General features: G+C 59.6%; 6 protein-coding genes and 6 non-coding genes across 12 annotated transcripts; all 12 read left to right on the forward strand.

The window, feature by feature from the left end:
* Window positions 1–229: 229 nt before the first annotated feature.
* On the forward strand, window positions 230–2302 carry LMJF_36_4060 (conserved hypothetical protein; the record flags this gene model as incomplete). The annotated part of the gene is made up of 1 exon (XM_001686937.1): window positions 230–2302. One exon carries the CDS (start codon window positions 230–232, stop codon window positions 2300–2302), a length of 2073 nt encoding a protein of 690 aa, XP_001686989.1.
* Window positions 2303–4407: 2105 nt separating this feature from the next.
* On the forward strand, window positions 4408–5451 carry LMJF_36_4070 (putative phosphoglycerate mutase family member 5; the record flags this gene model as incomplete). Its single annotated transcript, XM_001686938.1, has 1 exon — window positions 4408–5451. One exon carries the CDS (start codon window positions 4408–4410, stop codon window positions 5449–5451), a length of 1044 nt encoding a protein of 347 aa, XP_001686990.1.
* Window positions 5452–6624: 1173 nt separating this feature from the next.
* On the forward strand, window positions 6625–6694 carry LM36Cs3H1.1. Its single transcript, XR_002461176.1, has one exon. It is a non-coding gene; the product is annotated as an H/ACA-like snoRNA (small nucleolar RNA).
* A 35-nt stretch (window positions 6695–6729) lies between these two features.
* LM36Cs3H2.1 lies at window positions 6730–6786 on the forward strand. The gene has a single exon (XR_002461178.1). It is a non-coding gene; the product is annotated as an H/ACA-like snoRNA (small nucleolar RNA).
* Window positions 6787–6953: 167 nt separating this feature from the next.
* On the forward strand, window positions 6954–7044 carry LM36Cs3C1.1. The gene has a single exon (XR_002461162.1). It is a non-coding gene; the product is annotated as a C/D snoRNA (small nucleolar RNA).
* A 320-nt stretch (window positions 7045–7364) lies between these two features.
* LM36Cs3H1.2 lies at window positions 7365–7434 on the forward strand. The gene has a single exon (XR_002461177.1). It is a non-coding gene; the product is annotated as an H/ACA-like snoRNA (small nucleolar RNA).
* A 35-nt stretch (window positions 7435–7469) lies between these two features.
* On the forward strand, window positions 7470–7526 carry LM36Cs3H2.2. Its single transcript, XR_002461179.1, has one exon. It is a non-coding gene; the product is annotated as an H/ACA-like snoRNA (small nucleolar RNA).
* A 167-nt stretch (window positions 7527–7693) lies between these two features.
* LM36Cs3C1.2 lies at window positions 7694–7784 on the forward strand. Its single transcript, XR_002461163.1, has one exon. It is a non-coding gene; the product is annotated as a C/D snoRNA (small nucleolar RNA).
* An 807-nt stretch (window positions 7785–8591) lies between these two features.
* Window positions 8592–10190, forward strand: LMJF_36_4080 (conserved hypothetical protein; the record flags this gene model as incomplete). Its single annotated transcript, XM_001686939.1, has 1 exon — window positions 8592–10190. The coding sequence occupies one exon, from the start codon at window positions 8592–8594 to the stop codon at window positions 10188–10190; it is 1599 nt and encodes a 532-aa protein (XP_001686991.1).
* A 1285-nt stretch (window positions 10191–11475) lies between these two features.
* On the forward strand, window positions 11476–12774 carry LMJF_36_4090 (conserved hypothetical protein; the record flags this gene model as incomplete). The annotated part of the gene is made up of 1 exon (XM_001686940.1): window positions 11476–12774. The coding sequence occupies one exon, from the start codon at window positions 11476–11478 to the stop codon at window positions 12772–12774; it is 1299 nt and encodes a 432-aa protein (XP_001686992.1).
* A 1895-nt stretch (window positions 12775–14669) lies between these two features.
* LMJF_36_4100 (glycosyl hydrolase-like protein) lies at window positions 14670–19079 on the forward strand (the record flags this gene model as incomplete). Its single annotated transcript, XM_001686941.1, has 1 exon — window positions 14670–19079. One exon carries the CDS (start codon window positions 14670–14672, stop codon window positions 19077–19079), a length of 4410 nt encoding a protein of 1469 aa, XP_001686993.1.
* Window positions 19080–20381: 1302 nt separating this feature from the next.
* Window positions 20382–23447, forward strand: LMJF_36_4110 (conserved hypothetical protein; the record flags this gene model as incomplete). Its single annotated transcript, XM_001686942.1, has 1 exon — window positions 20382–23447. The coding sequence occupies one exon, from the start codon at window positions 20382–20384 to the stop codon at window positions 23445–23447; it is 3066 nt and encodes a 1021-aa protein (XP_001686994.1).
* Window positions 23448–23824: the final 377 nt, after the last annotated feature.

Here is a 23824-nt window from a genome sequence, read left to right on the forward strand (position 1 = left end):
GAATACACCATCACGTTCATAGATCGTGCGCTGCGGAGGGACTCTTTTCGCAGTTGTGTCTCCCTCGCTCTCCTGAACGGGTCACTACACAATTAGCTGACCCCGCACGCACCCACACACCCGTTCCGCCCTGCACAAGTGCATCATCACAGGCGCACGCACGCACACCTTCCTTTCCAGCGGCCTTTCTTTTTCGCTTGTTTGTCGGCTTGTCTTTCTCGAGTAAGCGATGTTTTTTTGGGGCAGTTACAACTTTCAAGAGCCGCAGTTGTCGGAGAACCCTGACCGGCCGCCGCTGCGCTTCCCCGGGTATCTACCGCCCTCCCCAGCCATGCTGCGCTGCAGCGCACCTGCGAGCCAAAACGCGACGTCCAGCTCGTCCTCTCTCCAGTCTGATGCCGCATCGGTGCAGGACGCGCTTCGGAGCATCAGAGCACTGCGCATGCAAGCCCACCATATTGCGTGCGGCGCGAAACACCTTGTCGCGGCCGTCAGCCTTGTGCCAGCCGCAGAAGCGGCACCCGCCGGCAACAGTGAGGCTGTAATTGCACTTTATGGCATGGGAAACAACGAGTACGGCCAGCTCGGTCATCATGTGGCGAACTACGCAACCACGCTGACGCATCTGCGCCTTGAGGACTTGATGGAGGGCACCGTCGTCAGCGTCGCCTGTGGGGCTCGGCACACAATTGTCTGCACCTCGACTGGCTGCGTGTACGTTACCGGCGACAACTCGTTCCAACAGCTGGGGCTGCCTCGGCAAATGGTGAAGCCGCTGCCGAGGGGCGGCACGTATGCGCCAAGCTTCACCCAGCTGAAAAGTCTTGTGCATGTGAAGGCAGTGTACGCCAGCGGCAACGCATCTTTCGCGCTCGACCGGCGCGGTCAGGTGTACTCGTGGGGTGAGGCCAAGTACGGTCACCTCGGGCACAACGACAACGGAGAGCGGCTCGACACGCAAACGCTCAAGACCGTCTCGACAAACGTTGCCACACCGCAGCTAGTGCGCTGGCTCGAACGCCACCGCGTCACGATTGTCGAGGTGGCTGTAGGGAGGTCCCACATGGTCTGTCGCAGTGAAGAGGATGTCTACACGTGCGGTGAGCCCTTTTTTGGGAAGCTTGGGCACGGCGACATCGACCCACGTCTCGAGCCGACGCGTGTGACGTTCCCGCCGCGTAAGCAAGTGGAGCGGTTGCTGAACATCGCGGCCGGTGATGACCACACCCTTGTTCTCAAGGAAAACCCGCTCATCGGGACCGTCGTGTACTTCTTCGGCAAACTCAACAACGGAGATGGGCAGTTGCAGCCTACTATTGTCCAGCTGCCAACAACTGCAGTGCGGTCGGTGATGGCCGGCCGCGGCACCTTCTGCGCCGCTATCACACAGGAGGGGCAGCTCTATGTCTGGGGGAAGCACGCTTACACGAAGGTGTACAACGGCACAAATGCGGCGGCGTCACGCATGCAGCCCAGCAAAGTGCAACTGCTTGAGCCGTACTCGATCGGCGGGGCGGTGTCAGGGGGCACCTTCATGGTGGCTTACGCCGCTACAGGGACTGTCGTGCGGCCTGTGTCCGACCCCGCTGCAGCGGGTGACGGAAAGGGCGAGGTGAAGGTGGAGGGCGACACAGCGAGTGAGGAAACCGTTGCGGCGACAACGGCGGCGCGCAGTTGGGACGTCGTTGTCCCGCACAACGCTCGTGTCGGCCGCGATGGCCTCGGCGATCCCAAGGAAGAGTATGAGGAGGGTCTCCGCGCTCTTCTGCGCCAGTACCTGGGCCCCGCCTTGGGGAACGCCTACGTGGCGCAGCTTCCGGCAGCACCCCCGCGCACCGCAGCCCCGGTGTATCAGTTCGACCACATCGCCGTGAAGGACTTACGTTGTGGGCAGAAGGTGCGGCTTTGGATGACGAACATCTACGCCCTTGGCACGATCGTCGACGAGCTTGCCGATCAGCGGCGAGGTGCGTCTTCTAGCCACGTGGGCGAAGCATCCACCTCCAGTGGCGCCGCCGCCACGGTCGACCCCAGCGAGCCCTTTCAGCGTGATAAGAGAAGCCAGAGGGGTGCTGCGGCGCCGTCAGGCGCGGCGGCCGAGGAGGATGCCGATGGCCACTCCCCCTCATCGCCCAAGGGGAAGCGCGTGAAGGTGGAGTGGCAACGCGACGACTGGGACGACGAGGTGGTCACGCTCTACTCCGAGGACGAAACGCTCGACGAGGAGAACGCGAACCGCTGGCAGCCGTTCTGGTTTGAGCAGAATCCCGACGGCGAGTACGTGGTTCCCAAGAGTAAGTGATGTGGCGATGGTGTCCATGCACGCGTGTACGTGTGTGTAAAAGTGAAAACAACGAAGACCTACACCCGTGGGGATGAGTGGGGAGTTGGATGAGGCACGCATCTCGGTTCTTCACACCGTTTGCGCTGCCACTCGTTATCTTGATAGTGGGAGGGTGTGCAAAACGAAGCAGGCAAATCGTTGTCCCCTCATAGAGATGCAGACGTGCGTGCGCGCAGGCAGCGGTGGTGGTGCGCACATCAGATGTCGGGCCATGGGGGTTGGCGGCGAAGTGGGGTTGACCTTTACTGTTTGCTCCCGTCCTTTGCCAGACGCACTCGATACGCAAGATGTCTGCGCTCTACCAAAATACATCCAAGGACATGCTGACGACACAGCGAAAAAGCGAATGTTGTGATAGAGGAAGGGTGGCACGGACGGTGTTCAGTTCCCTTCGGAGGCAGTTTCGCCTCCACCTCTGCGGTAATCGATGAGCGCGTCACGCAGCGCCGTATATTCGCACTTTGGTGCACTTGATCACCCAAGTGGTGACGTCGCGCGTCGTTGGGAAGGCTGGATAACGCCCTTTCTTTCCTTTTCCTCCACCCCCATCCATCCATCGCGGAAGACTTTTCTCTCGCCCTCTCCAGTGCGCTGCCTCTGCAAGGGCGCGTGTGTTAATGTGCCTGAAGTGCGAATTCCACTGCATTCCCTGACGTCCTCGCCTTCTTTGAACTAATGTGCACCCATACAGGTGAACACACACACACACACAAGCACGCGTCCCTTTTTGTAGGAAGGGGGTCTCTTTTCCTCGCGGCTCTCGACCTCCTTCGTCCCTCATCCTCTAGTGCCGGAAATCGAGGCTCGATGCCCTGAAGATCGGTGTCATTCCGGCCGGAGGGGGTAAGGGGGGGGGTGCCTTTTATAGGTCAACTGTACTCGCGGATATTTCTGGTGCGTAGCCTGCTACTGTGGTGTTTGCACCTTTTTGACAGGTATCTAGAGCGTACTGCCCTCTCTGTTGGATGGCTTCTAGTGACGTGCGTGCTGGGCTTGGGCCCTCCCTCCTTCCCTCTCCCGACTTTTCCTTCTCCAGGACTTTGGTCTCCCATCTCGTGTATGTGAGTGCGTGTGCGCGATATTGCTCATCTGTCTTTTAGAACCTCTTTGGCTGCCTCTCCGCCGTTTGCCTTCCCTTGCCTCCCTCTCTCCTTCATCACACCACTCTTTTTCTGCCCTCTGTATCTGTGCATTCCCCGCCCCTGGAGTAGTGTGTGCCAGGAGGGGGAGAAAGGGGTCCGATCCGTGGTGCAGGGAGTGGGGGGGGGACGAAGGGGGCGGCGGCGGCGGAGTCGCACATGGAACGTTGCCTATTCTCGAAGAGGTGTAACGTGGCAGAAAGAAAAGAGCCCAAGAGAAGGGGAGGAGGAGGAGGAGGACCTGCTGCGCATTCGGATGTGTATGCACGTCGGCGATCGACGAGAAGGCTTGAGAAAAGCCCGCTGGACGCATGGCCCGATGCAACGGCAGAACAGCTCATCCTAGGCGACCAGGATGTAGCGATGGTGCAACAGGGGTAGGTGCGCGGTGGCTATGTATGCGTATACTCTCTGACTTGCTCGTGACATATTGGGTGCGTTGCATTGAAAACGCGTGCCGGCAGCGGCTCCATCACGGGCGTTGGTACTGCTGATGTGAAGCCAGTGAACGCAGACAAAGAAAGAAGCTCTATGATGTGGCAGGCGTGCCTGTAGGTGTGGAGGTGGTTTCGGGGGGCCCATGTCTCCACTCTCTCTCCCTCCTCTCGCGCTACCTCTGTCTCGTTGTGGGAATGACACTCCTGCCATGGGCTGCTGGGTGTGGAAATGACGGGCGTGGCTACGTGATGCGCCGAAAAAAAGTGCTGTGCTGCGCGACCACATCTTCTTCGCTCTTCTTTTGCGCATCACCTGCCACGGATTCTCTTGATGAGCGGCTCTCTCTCCCTCTCTACGTCTTTCCAACTGTTGCGCACCATTTTTTTCGTGGGTGTACTCACTCCCGCGCACACCCATGCTCACGCATGTACACGCGCTTTCGTGTAACCTTTGCGAGCTACCCAGTCTACATTAGTGTTGCAGCGCATGTCTTTTACCTTCCGCCGTTTTTTTTGCAGTGTCGGGATCGGCTTTGCCGCGTCGCCGCTCCTTCGGGGAGCTGCCGTGGCTCTATGCGAGACTGTGAAGCCCGCGGCGCCGCCTGGCATGAGTAGTGCCGCTCACATATCCGCCAATGGTCTTGTGAACCACCTCTTCGACGAAGATCCGCTACCGACAAAGAAGGAGCTGCAGTACGTCAAGACGTGGGGCGTGCCATGGGTTGAAGATTGGGATCGTCCAGGGAATCGCGGAATCAGGGCGGATCGCAGTGCGTCCCATCAGCGTCAGATCATCATGATCCGCCACGGTCAATACGGCAACGAAGGCGTAAATGACGACAATATCCATCGACTCACTCCGCTCGGAGAGCGACAGGCCCGCGAGACCGGTGTTTACCTGCGCAGGCTCTTTGAGGAGAGCAATAAGCGGAAGAAGCTCAAAGCGATATACCGTCAGGCTCGGCAAGCCTACAAACAAGCAAAGAGTGACGGCGCCTCGGAGGAGCAGCTGACTCAGCTGGAGAGGAAGATGGACGAGGCGCGTCTGGTGCTGTGCGGTGCTGGTGGCATCTTCGTCGATACGATGCCGATGGCGGTGCATGTCTCGGACATGACCCGTGCAAAGCAGACCGCCGACTTAATTCTAGAAGCGTTCCCAGAAGACGTGCGGCTACGCAAGGACGTGGACCCGCAGTTGCGGGAGCGCATTCCATGCGCTGTGCAGCCAGTGCGCCCCTTCACTCCCTCCGCGGAGGACATGCACATCGCCGAGGCCGTCTTCGAGCGGTACTTTCACCGGCCCGTCGAGTCTGGCACGTCTACCGAGATCATTGTCGGCCACGCCAACATGATTCGCTATCTCACCATGCGGGCACTGCAGCTGCCTCCCGAGGCGTGGCTGCGCACCTCGCTGCCCCATTGCAGCGTCACAACCATTACGATTCGCGGCACCGGTCATGTGAGCTTGGTCGGTATGGGCTCATACGGCCACCTTCCTCCGGACATGGTGACAGTCTCGAACGTCAAGTAGTGCGTCTCTTTCTGTTTGGGTGCGCTTGTTAGTGCGCACAAATCTGCTAGAGCGCTTACATCGTTATCGTTCGTGTTCCATTCTGACCACACGCATCCTCATTTTTCCTCCTTCCCAAACCACCATCATTGTCACCTCTTCATTTGTTTTTCGCCGAGAGTCTGGGGTGCGTCGAAGCGGCAGCACGGCCAAACTGCCACATGTGTGCATTCCTGTGGGATCTTTCCATCACCACTGCCACCGCTCATCGCCCACCATCACTCAGCAGATTAAATACCCGCTCCCTTCTGTAGATGGAGGAAGGGTGAGGCAAAGAGCCACACAGCAACTCTAACGCTGCGCTCCTCTCCCGAGCGACACCAAAGTGTCTGTGTGTGTGTGTGAAGGGGAACAAACACAACAATACAACACGGTGCGGACCCGATCCAGTATTTCCTACAGGCGTCTTCTAGCGTTGCCCAGCACCTCCTTTCCGTTGCTGACTACGTGCCTTCCCGACTAACCTTACACAGCGCACTCTCCAGATCCTCCCTGCCCCCCAAAACCATCTTCACCGTGGCCTCCGCTACCGCCAACCACCCCCTCACTTTCGTTTCTTCCTGCTGCTCTGTCAGACAAGACGCACCTCCCCATCACTTGGATTTGCTGCTAACCTGCCAAATCTGCAATTAAAAGCACAGCCATCGGACACAGGGAGGCTGCACTCAGTGCCTTCCTGTGATGAAGTCAGGCCGGCGAGAATCTCGAGAGACCACCGCAACACGCGCCCCTCCCTCCTTGCCACTCTCTGCGTGTGCCGCAGCTGTGGCGGCGACAGAGGGCAGAAAGGCAGGCGCGGTGGTGGGGGCTACAGCTCGCCGTCTTTTCGCGGCGTGTGTGTCTGTGTGCGTGTGTAACACGTAGCCGCAAACAAAGGAACACGGGGGGACTCGAAACATCATCTATTCCCCTGCGTGATGGAACTGTGGCGAGACGGTGCGTGCGGCGCCGGGCCAGCGCGCTGCCCGCGTGTGTCTGTGTTGTTTTTGTGCGGTGAGCAAAGGGGCTTGGGATTGGTAGGGGGTGTGTGTCTTCCTGCTTCCACTGCCTTGCTCATCTACCTTCCCTCACCTTCCCCGTGAATAGGATTGTGCTGCTGTCCGCTGTGTGGCATGGCGCGGCTTGTGTCCCGGCTCTCACGAACAATCCCGCCCGGAGTTTACCGTACTTGATCTCTTGCGCGGACCTACGGGTGCCCAGATGCGTGGCGTGTGGTAGGCAGCGCGCACACGTGCGCGCTGCAGCTGCGCCAAAGGGGTCTTTGTCAAATTCCTTGCAGCGGCTGGTGCGAGATGGTGGGACGGGGAACTTTCTCTCTCATGCCCTATCATCCGTGTCGGTGCCGTGCCAGGACCGTATGACTCCAAGAGCCGTTTGCCGTTGTGCGTGTGCGCGTGCGCGAGCGAGAGACGACGACGACAACTGAACCTCATTTACAATACACAGTTGGTGAGAGCCTGTCTTTCGATGATGATGCACGAGTTAATCCATTCTCTGAGTCTCTGTGTGCGTGTGTATGTGCGCATGTGCACTGCCGAACTGCGGGCGTGACGGGTGCTAGACATGCGGGGGCTGCTGTGTGGAGGAGCATGAGCAGTGTGCTGCCACAAACAAAGGAACACGGGGGGACTCGAAACATCATCTATTCCCCTGCGTGATGGAACTGTGGCGAGACGGTGCGTGCGGCGCCGGGCCAGCGCGCTGCCCGCGTGTGTCTGTGTTGTTTTTGTGCGGTGAGCAAAGGGGCTTGGGATTGGTAGGGGGGGTGTGTCTTCCTGCTTCCACTGCCTTGCTCATCTACCTTCCCTCACCTTCCCCGTGAATAGGATTGTGCTGCTGTCCGCTGTGTGGCATGGCGCGGCTTGTGTCCCGGCTCTCACGAACAATCCCGCCCGGAGTTTACCGTACTTGATCTCTTGCGCGGACCTACGGGTGCCCAGATGCGTGGCGTGTGGTAGGCAGCGCGCACACGTGCGCGCTGCAGCTGCGCCAAAGGGGTCTTTGTCAAATTCCTTGCAGCGGCTGGTGCGAGATGGTGGGACGGGGAACTTTCTCTCTCATGCCCTATCATCCGTGTCGGTGCCGTGCCAGGACCGTATGACTCCAAGAGCCGTTTGCCGTTGTGCGTGTGCGCGTGCGCGAGCGAGAGACGACGACGACAACTGAACCTCATTTACAATACACAGTTGGTGAGAGCCTGTCTTTCGATGATGATGCACGAGTTAATCCATTCTCTGAGTCTCTGTGTGCGTGTGTATGTGCGCATGTGCACTGCCGAACTGCGGGCGTGACGGGTGCTAGACATGCGGGGGCTGCTGTGTGGAGGAGCATGAGCAGTGTGCTGCCACAAACAAAGGAACACGGGGGGACTCGAAACATCATCTATTCCCCTGCGTGATGGAACTGTGGCGAGACGGTGCGTGCGGCAGAAATAGGAAGCTGTTGTAACTAATGACTATACGTGCAAAGAAATATGTATGCTGATGCTTTGTGACCAGATGCTGTGGTCTGCTCGAAGGTTAGCGTTATTCGTATTACGTGAAATCTCGTGCATCCAATAGGCTGACCTGACACGCAGTGCTTATGTGTGATTCACGATGATTGTTGTGTACGCCGCTGGACGCGCATAAGAAAAGGAAATTTGTTTCTTGTAAAGTGTGTTTCCGTTCGGCGAGGGTTCTTGTGTACTCCGACGGATGGGAAGTGGCAATGCTATTTCTCAGGCGGTGCTGGTAAGGTGAAGGGCGCGCCCGTCATCACCAGAGGGCCGGCGGTTGATGCATATAAAGCAGGTTCATAGGCAGAGGCGCATGACAGAGCGCTATATCCGCTTCTTTTCTGTGTAGAAATGCACGCGTACACTACGTTCTCTCCGCGTTGTGCCTTGATCCTTTTTTTGTATGTTCGCATGTCCCGTTACAGTCACGATCGCACGCTAGAAGATACCTGAATCCTTCTAGACCTTTTGTAAACTTCGCCAATCTAGCCACGAGTGCCGACAGCTGTGTGCCCTAGGCACCGCTCTCGCTCTTGGTCTCGTTGCTTCCCTTCTCACCACTTGGACGCTATTTTGTTTGCCGTCAAAAAGAAGGGAGCGAAGCATGCAGGCAGTAGCCAGGATGGAGGCAGGCTCACACTTCATTTTCCAGTACTCCACTCGCGAGGGCCACTCTTGCCTAGAGCGGGATGTGATGTCCCGCAAATACTCGCTCATTACCCCTGCGTATGGTTGCAGCCTTGTCAACGCCGTGCTTAGCGCGTTGGAAGATGCCGCCGCTCACGCGTCCGTGGAGCTCGACGCCGCGGTGAAGATCCAAGCGACGTTTCGAATGTATCAGCAGCAGAAGGCGTTCTTGATGTTGCGGCATCACGCCTGCCTCATTCAGCGCGTGTATCGCGGCTACGCAACGCGTAAGCGCCTTGACGTTGAGCGGGCGACAGTGAGACAGATGGCCTACCTACAAACGGTTTTCGACATGTTCGCTACACGGATTCAGGCATGTTACCGTGGCTACCAGAGTCGCAAGACAAGATCCAACTACTACGCACAGCAAGCGTACCTGAACGTGGTAACAGCACGCTCGTCAGAGGTACTTGTACAGGCTCTTCGCACTCAAATAGAGCAGGACGCCTTGCGCAACGCGGAGGCAAAGCGCGTGCACGACCTCTCCTATGCCCGCCGCACGGCCCACATGCACTACATGGTGTCGACCTGTAGTGTTCCCAGTGTGTATCAACCATGTGCGGCGCCTTCGACGGCAAAGCAGCCAACGCCGAACACCTCGCACACTTGCAGGGAGGTACGCTGCCACGGTGAGGAGTGCGGCTCGGTGAGCCCGGTACCACCCGCCGTGAAGTCGGCTGGGGAGGGATCGGACGGCTGCGCCGCAAATGATAAGCTGATGGCGCAGGCCGCCGCCTACGCGTCCGGTCAAAAGCTGGAGGACGACATTCGCCGCCACGCCCGTGCAGCACGTCTGGAGCGCAACACTGTCAAGGCCAAGGCAAGCCACGGCCTAGTCGTCCTCACTGTTCCCGCAACGGCTTCATCCCCGTCGCCCGACAAGACGATCGCGGAGGGGCCAGAGGCGGAGGGGGCCCCGGTGAGCGCGCCACCTCAGGTTTCAGGCATGCGATTGCCAGCGTTGACGCCTTCGCAGCCTGCGCAGCGCAGTCGTCCGGTCAACTCTACCGCTCCAACGGCGATAGCAGCGGTGCCGTGGGAGGTTTCGTCAGCCCGTCCGCCGCAGAAACCGCTCACACCTCGAGCGCCTTCTCTCACAGGTCCATCTTTCAGCCAGACGGCGCCGCCAGCTACATTTCGCACAACTCAAGCCGGCCGAAAGCCCCGCAAAGCGCAACAGGCTGCTGAGGATGACAGCTGTCACGCCGCTGGAACGGCTGCCGCGCCGACTGCTGGACCGGCTCCCTCCGCAGCCAGCATCGACCCATCGATGTCACGCGCTGCCGTCTCGTCTTTCCACCGCCGCTTCGCCGTAAAGCGGCATGACTGCCTAGAGCATCAGCTGAGCATCACCAACGGAGTTGTGAGCGATGGCAACGACTCGCATGCTTTGAGGAGCGCTCTCTTGTCAGCGAAGGAAGATGCGGCCGTACAACGTAGCGTCGACCACAAGGTGATGCAGGCGCTGCACGGCGATGCCATATTCAAGGTGTCCGCAAGGCGAGGCGTGCAATAGGATGGCGACGCAACGAGAGAGGTGGTGCGCGTATGTAGAAAAGTATCACCAATGGTAGTGGTGATTTCTGACGGCCACGCGGTGCTGTGCTGAGTCGGCGTGTCGCAGACATGTGCAGCTGGTCTCCTTCCCTACTAAAGCACACGCACACACACACACACACACACAGCCACGTACACGGTTTCCTGAACACTTAGCTGATTGGCGAAGGTTGCGAAAATGCTGCATCCGTCGCGTCTTTCGCTCATAAACCCCGCCACCCCCCGACGGAGTTTTTTTCTTCCTCATTCCGCACAGACACATGTACAAAGATGACAGCTCTCTTTTTCGCTTTCTTTTTTTTTGTCGTTGACTTCCCTACTCAGTGATGGTCGATGAAGCCCCTCTGGTGCACACCTATCGTCTCTGCTATGTGTCTCTGTTTGTCGGCGTGTGTCTGGCATCGTGCACGTGGAGGAAACAAGAAGAAAAGAGCACTGAACGACGCCGCAGGCACCGCTGGAAGCACACACAGCAGCTATACCTGGCGTCACAGGGAGGGGGGAGACACTCGTCCCTTCTGCTCTTGAGAATTCAGCATCGTGGTAACCCTGAGTCGGCCGCCATCACCACCCCTTCGTCTACCGCGCCGCGCCTCAGCAAAACTGACAGTCGTGCACCAACAGCTGCATGCACAGAAGTGGTGCATCTGCTGTCGTGTGATGCTGGCCACGCACCACGAACAACTTCAACCAAGAGGAATGATTAGGAGACGGAGGGGCACGCTCAAACAAGACGTAAGGTGACATATTTCGTCTCTGCGTGCTGGCACGCTCCAGCTGTTCATTTTCAGTCGTCTTCTCTATCAGGCCGCTATTTTCATGTGAGCACAGACGCTTCCACCCCACGCCGCCCCCAAGCACCACAAGAGCCCCGACTGCTACTTATTCGTAACGAACTCTCTGTCTTCTTTCATGCGTTGGCGCTTCCTTTCTAGCATCCTCTGCTCGGCTGTCAAACACACAAGCACACACACACACACACACACACACACTCACGTGCAGATCAACGCGCGTGAGGAAAAGAGCGGCGCATCGCGGTAGACAGAGACGCTCATAGCAGCACGCTGTCCTCTCAGTCCCCAGTCTACTCTTCCTAGATTTCCATCAGCAACCCCCCCTCCCCCTCCCTCCCTTCCTCCCTTGGTCTTGTCTCTCGGCGGACAGCAAGGCGTCTGCCTGAGCAGCTCATCCGTCACCCTTTCCATTATCCTGACCCCAAACGTTTCTCGATCAGGAGGAAAACAATGCGGTGTATATCCCCTCGCTCCTATGAGTCGACGGACCTTCTCACGGACGGCACGGCGGCCGTGCAGCAACTAACGGGTAGCCGTTCGCTGCTGCCGCCCTCTCCGACAGCCGACGAGCTGCTACAGCTTCTACATGAGTCTGGCCACCCCTGCACTTCATCGACGGCGCCGGATAGCGACATGGGGGTGTTCGGCTGGCCGCCGACGTCCTTCTCGGCCGCGTGCATCAAGTGCAAGTGTCCTACGAGCAGACGTGTGGCGAGCAGTTTTGCCGCTGCTGGGGCTCACTCGATGCTGGGTGAGATGCTGCAGTTTTTCGCTGAGTCAGTAACGCGCCTCTTCACGACCGGTGTGGCCGATCCGTCCGTGCGCGCGTTTCCTTCAGAGTGGGATCGTCGCCTGCATGCACCGGCGGCTGCGTCCCTGCGCCAGCACCACCTCTATGAGCTACAGGGCTTTAGCACGCTGTTCACCTACATCTGGGGTCAGGTGGCTGCGTCTTTGCCGCTTTTGCGAGAGCAGCACGGAGAAGAGAAGGCCCTGAGGGAGTCTACAGAGCGCGGCATGGCGTCGTCGACCTCGGTGGCGATGAGGCCCACTCGCGGCTCAAGTGCGAAGAGTCCAGCGGCGCAGCAGCCACCGTCCCGCCTTCCGCTGTCTGCGTCAGCCGCCACAGCGCACCAGCCCCAGCCCTTTCATCGGACAGCGAGAAAGGGCGGCAGTGGCGGTCTTGAAAGCGGAAACGCGTCAGCACATGCGCGCCCGCTCCTTTCCCTCAGCCCTGCGGCCCTGCATCTTCCGAATGCTGAGATGGCACCCACCTACTGCCGAGGAAAGCGGCAGAAAGACGGCCCTATCGCTGCGGTGTCGAGTCGATTCGCAGCACAGCCGCCGACTCTAGCTGTGCTTCAGCACGCGCTGACAGCGCAAGCGAGGGCGCAGAGACCATTTTTGCCCTCGATTCCACTCGAAGGACTTGTGCCGTCATCAGGCGCTCGAATGGTCGAGGGGCCACACCCGGAGAACTCTGGTGCGGCAAACGACTATGCAAAGCGTTTGCTAGCATCGGCGTCGTCTAATTCTAACGCGACAGCATCGTACCCTGCATCAGCACGGACATTGTCGCTGGAGCAGGCGATGCAGCTGGACCGTCAGCGTGAGCTGCAAAAAAAACTAGGAGTCCGCCGTGTGCGCAACTACGCCGCTGAGGATGACATGCGCAACTATCTTGACAACTATCAGGCTAATATGCGGAGCGTGTTAGATGGAGATGATGTGACAGAAGATGGCACGTAGTGGGTGTATCGCAGCGATCTCTTTTTTTGTGAGGGGAGGGGTGGGTTTCAGCACTTCCACTCGCACGCGCATCTGCTGCTATTTGCTCAGCTGCTCCAGCATCGAACTCTGCTCGCTCTGAATCTTCTTTTTGTTCGTCGTGCCTCTCCATGATGTAAACTACAGAGTCAAACAGATGCGAGGGGAGGGAGGGCTGACGATGTCTTTGCTTGCGTTTCGTGTGACACCTGCTTCTCCTCTTTCCTCTCTCATCCACTACAGCCCCTTCCCTTCTCTTCTTCACGCCTCTCTTCGTCTCTTTAGTGGATGAAAGCGCCCCCGATGACGGGGGACGCCTCATCGCGTGGCATCAGAGCCCAGCGCCCACTCTTTGTGGGGAAGCCAAGCAGCCTGCGGCCTGCCCTCGGGTGCGGCTGCGGTGTCTTGGTGCTGACGGACAGTTCTGGGCCGGCACGATGCCGAAGAGACGTGCAGTCATGATAGCCCTTTTACCAGCTCACTACGAACTGTGTCGAGGATTGAGAAAACATATGCACCGGCCTGCGCTGTGTGCCGTTGCATGGAAGTGGGCCTGAACGACCCCAAACGGTGTTCGTTGGCCCTTTTCCTGGACCTAGCCGCAGTGCAACAGAGGCAGATGAGGTATGGCTATGCGCGCGTCTATTTGGTGGCGTGTACCTGGTCGAAATGGGCCTGCAAAAAGAGCAAAACAGCAACAAAAGAGTGCACTTTGCGATCGCGGAGAGAAACACCGGTGCAAACACTTTCATGGCGCAGAAGACACTCGTACAACGTCGCGCGCTTGTGTGACGAAGAGGAATAGGACGACGCGCGCAAGAAGCCAACAACCCTGGTACGCATTCACACCCTCTGTGCGCCTGTGGCTCGCTGGGGGTGATGGACGACTTCGGTGCGCACGTGCCAATGACGCTTGACTGCAACGTGCCCTCCGTTATCTTGGCTAGGAAAGGGTTCTGCAGCGTCAAGCGCACACCTGTACAGGGGCATGAGCCCTTTTACCGCCGCCCTCGACTGGACTGCACCCTATCCTCGAGCTGGTAACGTTGCCCTCGTGTTCACGTTTCTTTCTTATCGCTCGCAGCGTGCTAGACTTCTCTGCACTCCTTCTCCTTATCCTTCTCTTTTCTCGGGTATGCGGCCGCCGGTCTCCAGTGTGTGAAGTGGCGCGGGTGTATTAGACCTTATTTTTTTCTCCTCTCTGCTGCTCTTGAAGATCTAGTGCGTGCACGCGTGCGTGGCGTGTACTTCACAAGGAGCGCTAGCAGGCGCACTTCCGTCCCCCAACAAACTCACAAGAGGAAGTCGCCCTCAGAGTAGCATGACGGCAGGTGTCAAGCCAATCCACTTCCTCTTCTTGCTTCGCTCTCCGCCTCTGTATTGTTTGCCGTGTTCGACATATCCTCAACAGCACTGTGCTGTGTGCCTGAGTGCGCTACGCTTGCTTCTTTGTTCTCACGTCGTTGTCGCTGTGCTTTTCAGTCGCAGTCTTCTCGTTTTTCCTCCTGTTCTTACTCTTCTCATCATTTCGTGGCGCTCGCTGTATGTCATTCACGTTGTATGCGTAACTCTGGCTTCGAGTGTCTTTACGTGTGCGCGCAACCTCATTTAGTGTGCGGCACTCCTTGGTCGTTCGCACCCTCTGCACATTGCTTTTAGGGCTCACTCCTCCCAATGATGTTGACGGTTCGTGTTGTCGTTGCTTCTCTCTCTGTGTGTCTGTGTGTCTGTCTGTGTGTGCCCTTCTCTCATTACTCGTGCTTCTCCCTCCCTACTAATCACCCCTTCTCGTAGTCTTGCTGAACGGATTGCGTGTGTATTACGCACACACACACGTACGCGAGCTCGGAAGGGTACTGCGGAGTAGCGGGTCTCTGATGGCGAAGCGCCCTTTTGGCTTTCACAGGGTGCGCTGCTGGCGTACGCGGCGCCTTCTCCGCACTCCCCTCGCACTCGCTGTCCTTGTCGCTGTCAGCCTCGTTGCGGTGCTGTGGTTTTCTGTCTACGAGAATACAGGCGTGACGGAGATATCGAGTGACCGCCGCTTTTTTCTGCCGGCAAAGTACGACGAGGGCGAAGAGGTCGATGCCAACGGCAAGATCGAGTTTCGCCGGCTCTCCTCCGCTTCTACGACGGCACTTGCTCCTGTCGAAGAGACGCGAAACGGAGTAGACACGGTCTGGTTCAGTCCCAACACCAGCAATTTTCTTGATCGCAACACGTCCTCGCTGCACTCCGTCTTCACCTCTGCTGGCAAGGTACGTGTTGCTCTTCCCTTCGGCGTCCACGCAGACACCGGTGCGTTTGTGGCGCAGAAGCCACGGCTGTTTGCATTCCTAGCATCATGGAGCACCTATGAACGGGCACTGACGGCGCGTGGCGCACAGAGCGCCGATGCTGCTGCCGTCGCAGATATTAACGAGGAGCTGCAGGTTTTTGCGCGGAGAAAAGTAGTGCCTGTGAAGCATGTTGAAGTGCGTCTGCTGCGACAGCGTGCGTCACGAAGTACGTGGGCAACTGAGACGGAGGCCGCGCTGCCCATCGTCGGCATCCTTCCTCGTGAATCGACGACGCTAGTGTCCGCAGAGGAGCTGCTCGTGGAAAGCGCTGTGGACCAGGAAGGCCTAGCGCCTTTGGTGGCGGCGGTACAGCCAGGCAGTGATAACAAGGAGTCGACTGTCGTAGGCATCGACACGCACTTGCGCGTGTCGCCAGCCAAAGGGCTCGGCGGTGGTGCAAACCAAGGTGCAGGCGGTAGCACCTCTCCGCTACCCTTTCCCTTGCTAGAGTTGAGCAGCGTTCCTCGGCGCCGCGCCACGTCTCCGGAATCCGCCACGCCGGCGAGCCCCGATACTTCCCCCGCGACAGCGCTGTTGAAGTGGCGCACCAGCCGCATGACGGCGTCGTCCAGCGGCGAGGCACTGGAGATTACCCTCGACATTGCCCATCCCAGCCGGTCAAGCTCGGCTGCCCCCTTGCGTGCAGAGGAAGACGAGAGGACTCGCCCGGGAGCCCGAGACGACACGTACACCGCTGCCCTTGAGGCCACTGTGTGTAGTGCGCGTCTTGTTCGCCTCTATGGCTTCAGTTCCTCCTTCTCGCCGGCTGACACTCACGGCGGCTCTGCCGATGTCAGCGCGGCCGTGGAGGCAGGCGGGCTCAACCTGATTCCGTTGAACATGTCCGAGGAGGTGGAGCTGATGGTCGGTGGAGAGATGCAGCTGCCGTCTGGAGGCGCACGGCTGAGCGGCGTTGTACCCCTTCTCTACCTCGAGCTCTCCAACAACAGTGCTGCAGGCGTGCAGCAAGGCGCGGGGACAGCTAGACGCCAAACGGTGGGGCTGCTATGGCTGCACCCTGCCTCCTTTTTTGTTTCCACCATGACTTTGCCTAGCCCCACCGGCGGCCACGAGCCGCCACGCACGTGTGTACGGCTGCGCAGCACCGCGGGCGCTACCGGACTGTATCTGCTTCCGGGGCCAACGCCGGTGGAGGTGCTGCGCCAGTACTACACTCTCACCGGGTTCCCCACCCTTCCTCCACGATTTCTCCTGGGGTATCATCACGGCTTACGGGGCGCCGTCGCTACCACACAGCAGGCCGCCGAGGACCTTAGTGAAGCCTTCCGAAGCGCCGGTGCACCGCTGGACAGTGTGTGGATTACTGACCCCGCAGTGGCGGCGAGTGATACTCCGTTCACGTGGAGCCACTCCCGCTTCCCGGACCCGCTGGCGCTTCAGTCGAACTTGTGGTACCGGGGCCGTCGCTACGTGGTTTTGCGCAGCGTCCCCACCATCCCGATGACGACTCGCTCTCCGTTGCTGCTCGAGGGCCGCCGCGGGGGCTTTTTTGTGTCTCTGAGCGCCGCGGACACGGCGGGGTGGCCGGTGCTCAGCGTGGATGGGGTGCCGAGCCACGTCGTCGACTTTTACAACCCGGCAGCACGCAAGTGGTACGGCGACATGCTCAAGTACCGGCGCTACGTCGGCTCCTCAAACCACACGTTCATCAACCTTCAGCATAGCGGGCCCACCGTGCTGTCGAGTGCGGCGCCGCCCAAAGGGAAGGAGGCGCTGCTGTGTCGGCCACCTGGCTTGCGGGCCAGAGGCGAGCAGCTGCCGATGGACGTGGGTCACTATGGCGGCGTTCACCATCGTCAAGTGCATCAGCTGCTCACCGTGCACTTTGTGCGGGCGACACACGATGGCATGCTGCGGCGGACTCGCTATCACCGACGCGCTTTGACGTTCACCGAGAGCTACTTTGTTGGCACGCAGCGGTACGCGGTGGTGCGTGTGGAGACGCGGCCGCGGTGCGCTAGCGCTGTGCGTCCTAGTTCGGCTGCGATTCTGACGGAGGCGTGGCGCGCTCTTCAGACAGCCGTGCATCAGTGTGCGCAGCTGGGAGTACTCGGCATTCCCTTCAGCGGCGCTAACCTCGCGGATGGCCTTGTGTCGCGATTGCTGCTGCTGCAGCTGGCGAAGTCAGCGAGCACCACTACGACACTCACCGCCCCTCTGGCAGGCGTTGCAGGCGAAGGTGGCGGCGACGCCGGCGCTGTGGGAGCGAATGGCGAGCTGACGGTGCCGCCTGCTCTGTCGCGAGGCGCTATGGAGGAGATGGAGCAGCTTCTGGTACGGTGGTACCAAGCAGGCGTCTTCTTTGGTGCGATGTACGCCGACGAGTCAGCGGCGGCAGTCGACGCGACAGACCCTGGTGTCGTTGTTTCACTCCAGCCCTCAGCGACGGGTCCGTGGTGGATGCGACTGCCTGTCACCGCGGCCACCCGCCAAGCCATCCACGCCAACCTCCACGCCCGTTATGCGCTGCTGCCCTACCTCTACACTGCCGCCTACCACGCTAGCGAGGAAGGGGCCATCTTCCTGGCACCGTTGGCGTTCACCTCGTCGGAGGCATCGCTGCTCAGCCAGGAGACGACCATGCCGACCTGCTACGCTGCGGGCAGTGCTTTGATTGTGTGCCCTGTCACTCAACCTGTGCATCCCCCGCGAGATATATCGAGGAGCCACAGCACTCGCAGCGCAGACTGTAAGGGCTTTTTCGATTTGTGGACAGGAGCGTGGCATAGCACCGCTTCGTCTGTTGCGAGGCACCCGTCGTGGTGGGAAGGAGTGGCACAGTATTCCGCGCAGAATCGCGCACTGGCTTCTGAGGAACTCGGGTGGTTGGCGGCTGACGACGCCGTCCGCCTCCAGGATCTTCCCGTGGCGGCGTCTCTCGCGCCTGTGCTGCTACGCAGTGGACACATTGTGGCGACTCAAAACGTTGTCGCCCCTCGGGCGAGCGGCAGACACGTAGAGGACAGCGAAATCGTCGGTGACGCGCATGCGCTGCACAGCACGCACGTGGGGGCAAACTGGACCCTCACCGTGGCGCTGCCGCCTTTGCCAGCCGCGCAAGGTGTTGCCGCCCCATCGCCGGTGCTTCTCGCCGAAGGTGACGTCTTCTGGGACGAAGGCAGCCACAACAGCCAGCACCGCCCTCCAAACATGAAGCCCTGTTCCTCGGTGCTGCCGGACATGCCCCACATCCCGGCAAATGTGCACCACTGCGCGCTGCACATGAAGTGCCTCTACGAAGAAGCAGAGGCATCCGAGGCGACGGCGCGACTGACGGTAGAAGTGACACAGACGTCCGAATCGTGCGCGGAGGCGTTGGCAGAACTCGTGTCGCACTGGAACGAGGAGCCGCAGGGGTTCGCTGAGCGCCTGGCGAACGCAAAGGCGCACAGAGACGCACGACTTCATGAGCTGCAAGTGGCGCAGAACGAGCAGGAAGACAAGGGCCTGCGTGGTGGTAGAGGTGGGGCAAACGACTCTCCTGACGCTTCGACATTTACAGGCGAAGACCTGCGAGGACTCCACTTGCCTAACGCACACGACAAAGCCGCGCGCAACGATATTTGGGCGTCGTACCTCCTTCAGCGTCTCCGATTTCTCTTTCAGCGCGAAGAGGATGCGGCACGCCTCTCACCGAGGTCGTCTACATCACGAGCGACGACAGTTATCGTAGAGCGGCGCAGTAGCACTGGCGGCACGCCAGGCGCGCAGGCGGATGAAGACAGTGCTGTAAGAGCAAGTGTTCGTGCGTCCCACGACATGCCTGACGCACACGTAGTTCTTGTGCATCTGATGTCTGATGCGCAGGATGAAGGGGTAGCGGGGTCGGTGTTTGGCGCCCGTAAAGTTGTGCTCGAAGACGGCTCTGTTGGTGTTCGCGTGCCACCTCGTCACACATGGAGGTTCACCTTTTCCCTGATGAATTAGGCTGGCTGGTTGCGAGCGTGGACGGAGGGGGCCGGGCATGGAAGAGGGAGACGCCGCTGCCTTGACAGACGTTGTCGATACATCCTCCTCTCTCTTTGTGCTTCGCTCTCTCCTCTGTGGCGTGCTTGTTTGTTTGCCCGCCTGCACCACTGCTGGCCTGCTGCGCTCCACGGCATTTGGAAATGAAGGGGAAACACAAAGGCGCTGCCCCAATACTCTTGTTTTCTTTATTTTTGTTTTTTACTCTCTTCTGCTTCATCGTGTTGCACCTCCCGGGGCGTTGGAGCCCGTGGTCTCTTCGCGTAACTGCTGTCGTCTCTCTTTCTCTCCCTCTTACGCCGTGTTTGAGAAGGCATCCGTGTGCAAAGAGGGGGGAAGAGGGCGCAATGTACTTCTCATTGTTATATATATATATATATTGCGTGTGCGTGTATGTGTGTGCGTGGGGGGGGGGCGGGGGTCGTTGTATCGTGACCGTACTTGGCCTGTTTCGGTCTGCCGCCTGATCTGCGCCCGCAGGTGGTTCCACTCAACTAGCCTTCGTTTGGTTGCTATAGTGTGCATAGCTGGCCCTCATCCCCCCTCCCTGCGGTCACCGTGTTGTGTTCTTGCGGGCATCCCTTCTCTCCCCTCTCATCTGCCCTTTGTATCTTCTACGTGTACCTCCCCTCCTCTATTTTTTCGCTCGTTCTCTTTCTTACTCCCACGCTGGCGCACCATCACCGCCTGGGTAACGAATTCCCTTGTGCGAACCGGCTCGCTACTGCGAGCGAGCTGCAGGCTCAGCACTCACTTTTGTTGTATCCTGCGCTGCCACGAGTAGATGTTGTGTAACCCATGGGCTGAAAGCACCGGCATGTGAGTCTGCACGAGTGTTCCTCGCTCTTTCTTCTCCCTGGCAGAGAAAGATGAGAAGGCTGCACTTGCAGGTCGGGTAGAGGGAAGAAGACAACTGTGAAGGCCCCCTTTCTCCCAAGCGGAGTCCTTTTCGCTTGGAGGTAAGCAATGCGCGTCTGTTCGCCGTGCTTCGATGTGCCCCACAGGCACGCGCGCGCGCATCGGCTGCGTGCGTTGTGTGCGCGGGTGGGGTGGCTCGTGGGATGGATGTAGAGGGCTCACAGCTGGCACATCGTCTACTTCGCGTTTCCTCCCTCCCCCCTCTCCTGTCGGGCCAACGGCTCGCCGCGTTCGGCGGTTGCTGTCTTCGCTCCTGTTCCGTTTCTCCCCCACCCTCCCTCGTGACCGGCACTGTCGCCGACGCTCTTCTCCACTTTCGTCTTCCAGAACGCGTACACACTGAGCATGTCTCTCAGGGCAATACCGCGGCGTCTGGCAGGACCCGCCATCCATGGCCGCGCACAGGCAACCGCCCTGTCGTCCTCGCCGAAGAAAGATCAGCAACAGGTGGCACCGCTGCTTCAGTTCCCTCAGTTCCACCCCACCCCTTTTCCACAAGACAAGTTTCTCTCCATCAAGTCCCGCTCCCTCGAAACGTACACAAAGGTGCGCGGCGACGTGCTGCAGCGGTGTGCCGATCTATGTGCGCAGCTGCAGCGTCGGCACAAACAGTCAGGGCAGAGCGGAAGGGGAACGGCCGCTTTAGCACGGCCTGTTGGAGAGGAGACGTCCTCCTCACCTGCCGCCGGCGTATCGCCGGAGCTGCCCGCCCACCCGTTGACACCCCACCAAGCAGAGGAGCTTCTTCTCTTGACAAAGAAAGTGGAGGACCTCGTTCACTACCAGGGTTTTGTCCTCACAGACGAGCTTGTCTGGCGCATGTTGCATCTCTGCATACAATGTGGTGCGCCCCAGCTAGCAGTGGACGGGTGGCTGCAGAAGCACGTGATCGCTGAGAAGCGTGGCCCGCCCTTCCCGCTCTTTATCCTCGAGGACTTGGCGGCCACGCTACGCGCCTCCCTACTGCCGCGGCTTCCCGAGAGCGGGGCAAGCCTGGCCTGCAGTAGTGCTGTAATAGCAACGAGTGCTGGCAGCACAGACGCGAATCTGAGTATCGCCTTTGAGGATGGCCTTGCGGCGGCGCAGCGATTCCTTCGGCGCCATCTCCCCCACTCCGGCTGGCCGATATCTGACGCGGTAACGACTGAGTTCCTTGGCGCGGCCCAAACGTACACGACGCACTTGTTAGCGGAGCACGTGTGGCCTGTGTGGCAGGCATTGGAGGCGATGAACTTGACGTTCGCCGATCTACGGGCCAAGAATATCGAGGACGAGGAGGAACAAGATGCGACGAACGATGAGGGAGGGAGCGGGAGGATACCAGACCGAGGTTCAAGTCGCATGAGCAGAGGAGAGCACGGCAGGTATCCCACCTGGCTGCCTGACGCGGCGGCACAGACCGTAGCCGTGCGCGCCGCCCTCATGTCGGTGACGCCGCTCTACTCGTTCCACGCACCCCCGTCCTCAGCACCGCCTCCCAGCGTTGCCGAGGGCCGGAGAGACTCATCAAAGTCTGCCAATACAGCGAGCACACGCGCACACGCGCTGCTCTGCAGTGATCCGCCATTCTTCCCGAGCGAGACGGCCGCCATCGTGGCGCCACTGCGAGCGCTCTTGGATACGTGGCTGGTGCTGGCCCAGTGCGCGGCCGAGACAAAGGATGTGTCGCTGCTGAAGGCACTGCTGCGCACCGTGTGTCTCGGCTTTTTCACGCATCCGGCGACGACCACCGGTGACGAGCACGATGCAGCGGAACCGGAGGACGGAGTGCAACTGCCCCCGGTGTGCGTGAATGAAGCTGCATGGTGCCAGTACGTGACCCCGGGCTCGGAGCAGACCAAAGACGCGGTGCACCAGCGCGCTGCTGAGCAGCAGGCTCGCGCAATGGTGCGCGAGTTTATCAACGGCAGCCTTTCTGTACTTCAGTACGGACTGCTGTGTGCAGAGCAGGAGGCAGCTCTCTGGCAACTACATGACACGTTCGCGTTGATTTCGGCTGTCGCCGCTTCGCTGCGCAATCTTCATGGTCCACAGAAGAAGCGAGGCAGTCGCTCAGTCATCACCAATGATGCTAGGCTGCACCGTATGTCTGCTGTGGCGCTTGCTCAGCCCGCATCAGCTGAGGAGGCAGATGGCCTGCTGCGTTTGGCACTGCCATGTGCGCTCGTGTCATCTTTTGCGCGAGGACAGCAAGCCGCAGGTGACGGGGAGCACGCGAGTGCTACGGCGGCGATGCACACCTTTGTCTGCGATGCTCTCGCACACCCTGCGGAGATGACGGCGCACCCATACGCCGAAGCAGGGTTGTATGTCGCTCTCGCTACTGGTGACGAGGCGCTGCTGGCCCAAGCTGCCACCGTCGGTATGGCAATGAACAACTCGGGGGCGACGCTGCTTCTGCCCCACGCACGCGCGCTGCATGCGTACCGGCGAGCTGCCACGAGGCTCGTCACCGCGCATGAGGGGCACAAAGAGGAAGCACCCGAAGATGACGCTTGGGATGCGTGGACGGCAACGCTGCGGCAATCGGTTTCGCAGGCCACCAGTGGAAGTGGTGACGCAGACATAACGCAGGCGCAGCTTGTCGAAACCTGTTTGACGATTCTCACCCTGGGCGTCGCGCGACGCCAGGCACAGCGAGCAGCTGCCTATGTGCAGTGCGTTCAGCAGCTCACAACGATATCGGCTGCGGAGGAGGGCGACGACACACAGGATGATAGCCATAACTCCTACGACAAGGCAGAGGCAGAGAAGCAGCGTCGGGAGGCAATTGAGGTGGGTTGGGCGCAACTCTACGATGGTGCGGCTGCTTGTGCGCAGGACATGCTGACGGCAGTGGAGCAGCTGTTGGATGCCTCGAACTCAGCCGATGCCACGGCTTCGTGTCTGTCTCCATTATCGCTGAGCACCCTCGCTGTACTGACTCGCGTGGGAGTCTACGCGGAGGAAGAGGCGCAGGCACGGAGAGCGTCGGCATCGACCACGAGCGAGGATTTTTCAAAGCCTGCTGGCGCCGCTCCGCCTCCTCTGCCTCTTAGCATCTCTCTCGACCGTGTCTTGACGCGGGTGGTGAGAGACACATGCATTCGTCTGCGCTGCGCCTCGGCTGCATCACCGACTGGTGTAGCACCGGCGGCCACGTCTAGCGCTGTTGGAAACTGGGTACAGTGGGTGCTGCTAACGCTGATGGCCCGGAGAGCATGGACCGATGTGCTTGCGGTGCTGCGTGCGCTGGATGGCGAGGCGAGTGGGGAAAGTGCTGCGAATGTGGCTGGAACTTCGAGCACGCTGCTCTGCAGTACCACGGTCGATCCTTCCGTCTTCGCCGCGTTGTATGCACGCGCCGTGGAGGATGGCGCTGCGAGAGTGTGCGCCTTTCTGCGCCCCCGGCGTGAGCGGCTGTTCTTCTGAGCGGAGTTGTCAGACACCGACTCGCGTTGGTCAACGCGCAAAGAAGCGCACGCGCCTCTGTGCTCCGTTGCCGATATGTGCTCCTCCCAGGAGACTTACCGTTTTCCTGTTGACGTTGACGCAGTGGGACGGCAGAGGAAGAGGAAGGTAGAAGACAGCGTCCCGACAACGAAGCGCACGGGTAAGACGGGTGCGTCAATCAGGACATCCACGTGACGCGTTCCCCTTTACAGGCGACACGAACCCTGGTTGTGTCTCCGTCATTGGATACAGTTTGAAGGCAGCTCAATGCATCTCTGCACTGCTGCACCGTTACATCATCGGACCTTGTCTCACTCTCCGCTCGCTCGCTCGCTCGCTCACTCTCGCTCCTTCTC

The sequence above is a fragment of the Leishmania major genome, chromosome 36 (assembly GCF_000002725.2).
Source record: "Leishmania major strain Friedlin complete genome, chromosome 36".
Taxonomy (NCBI): Eukaryota; Euglenozoa; class Kinetoplastea; order Trypanosomatida; family Trypanosomatidae; genus Leishmania; species Leishmania major.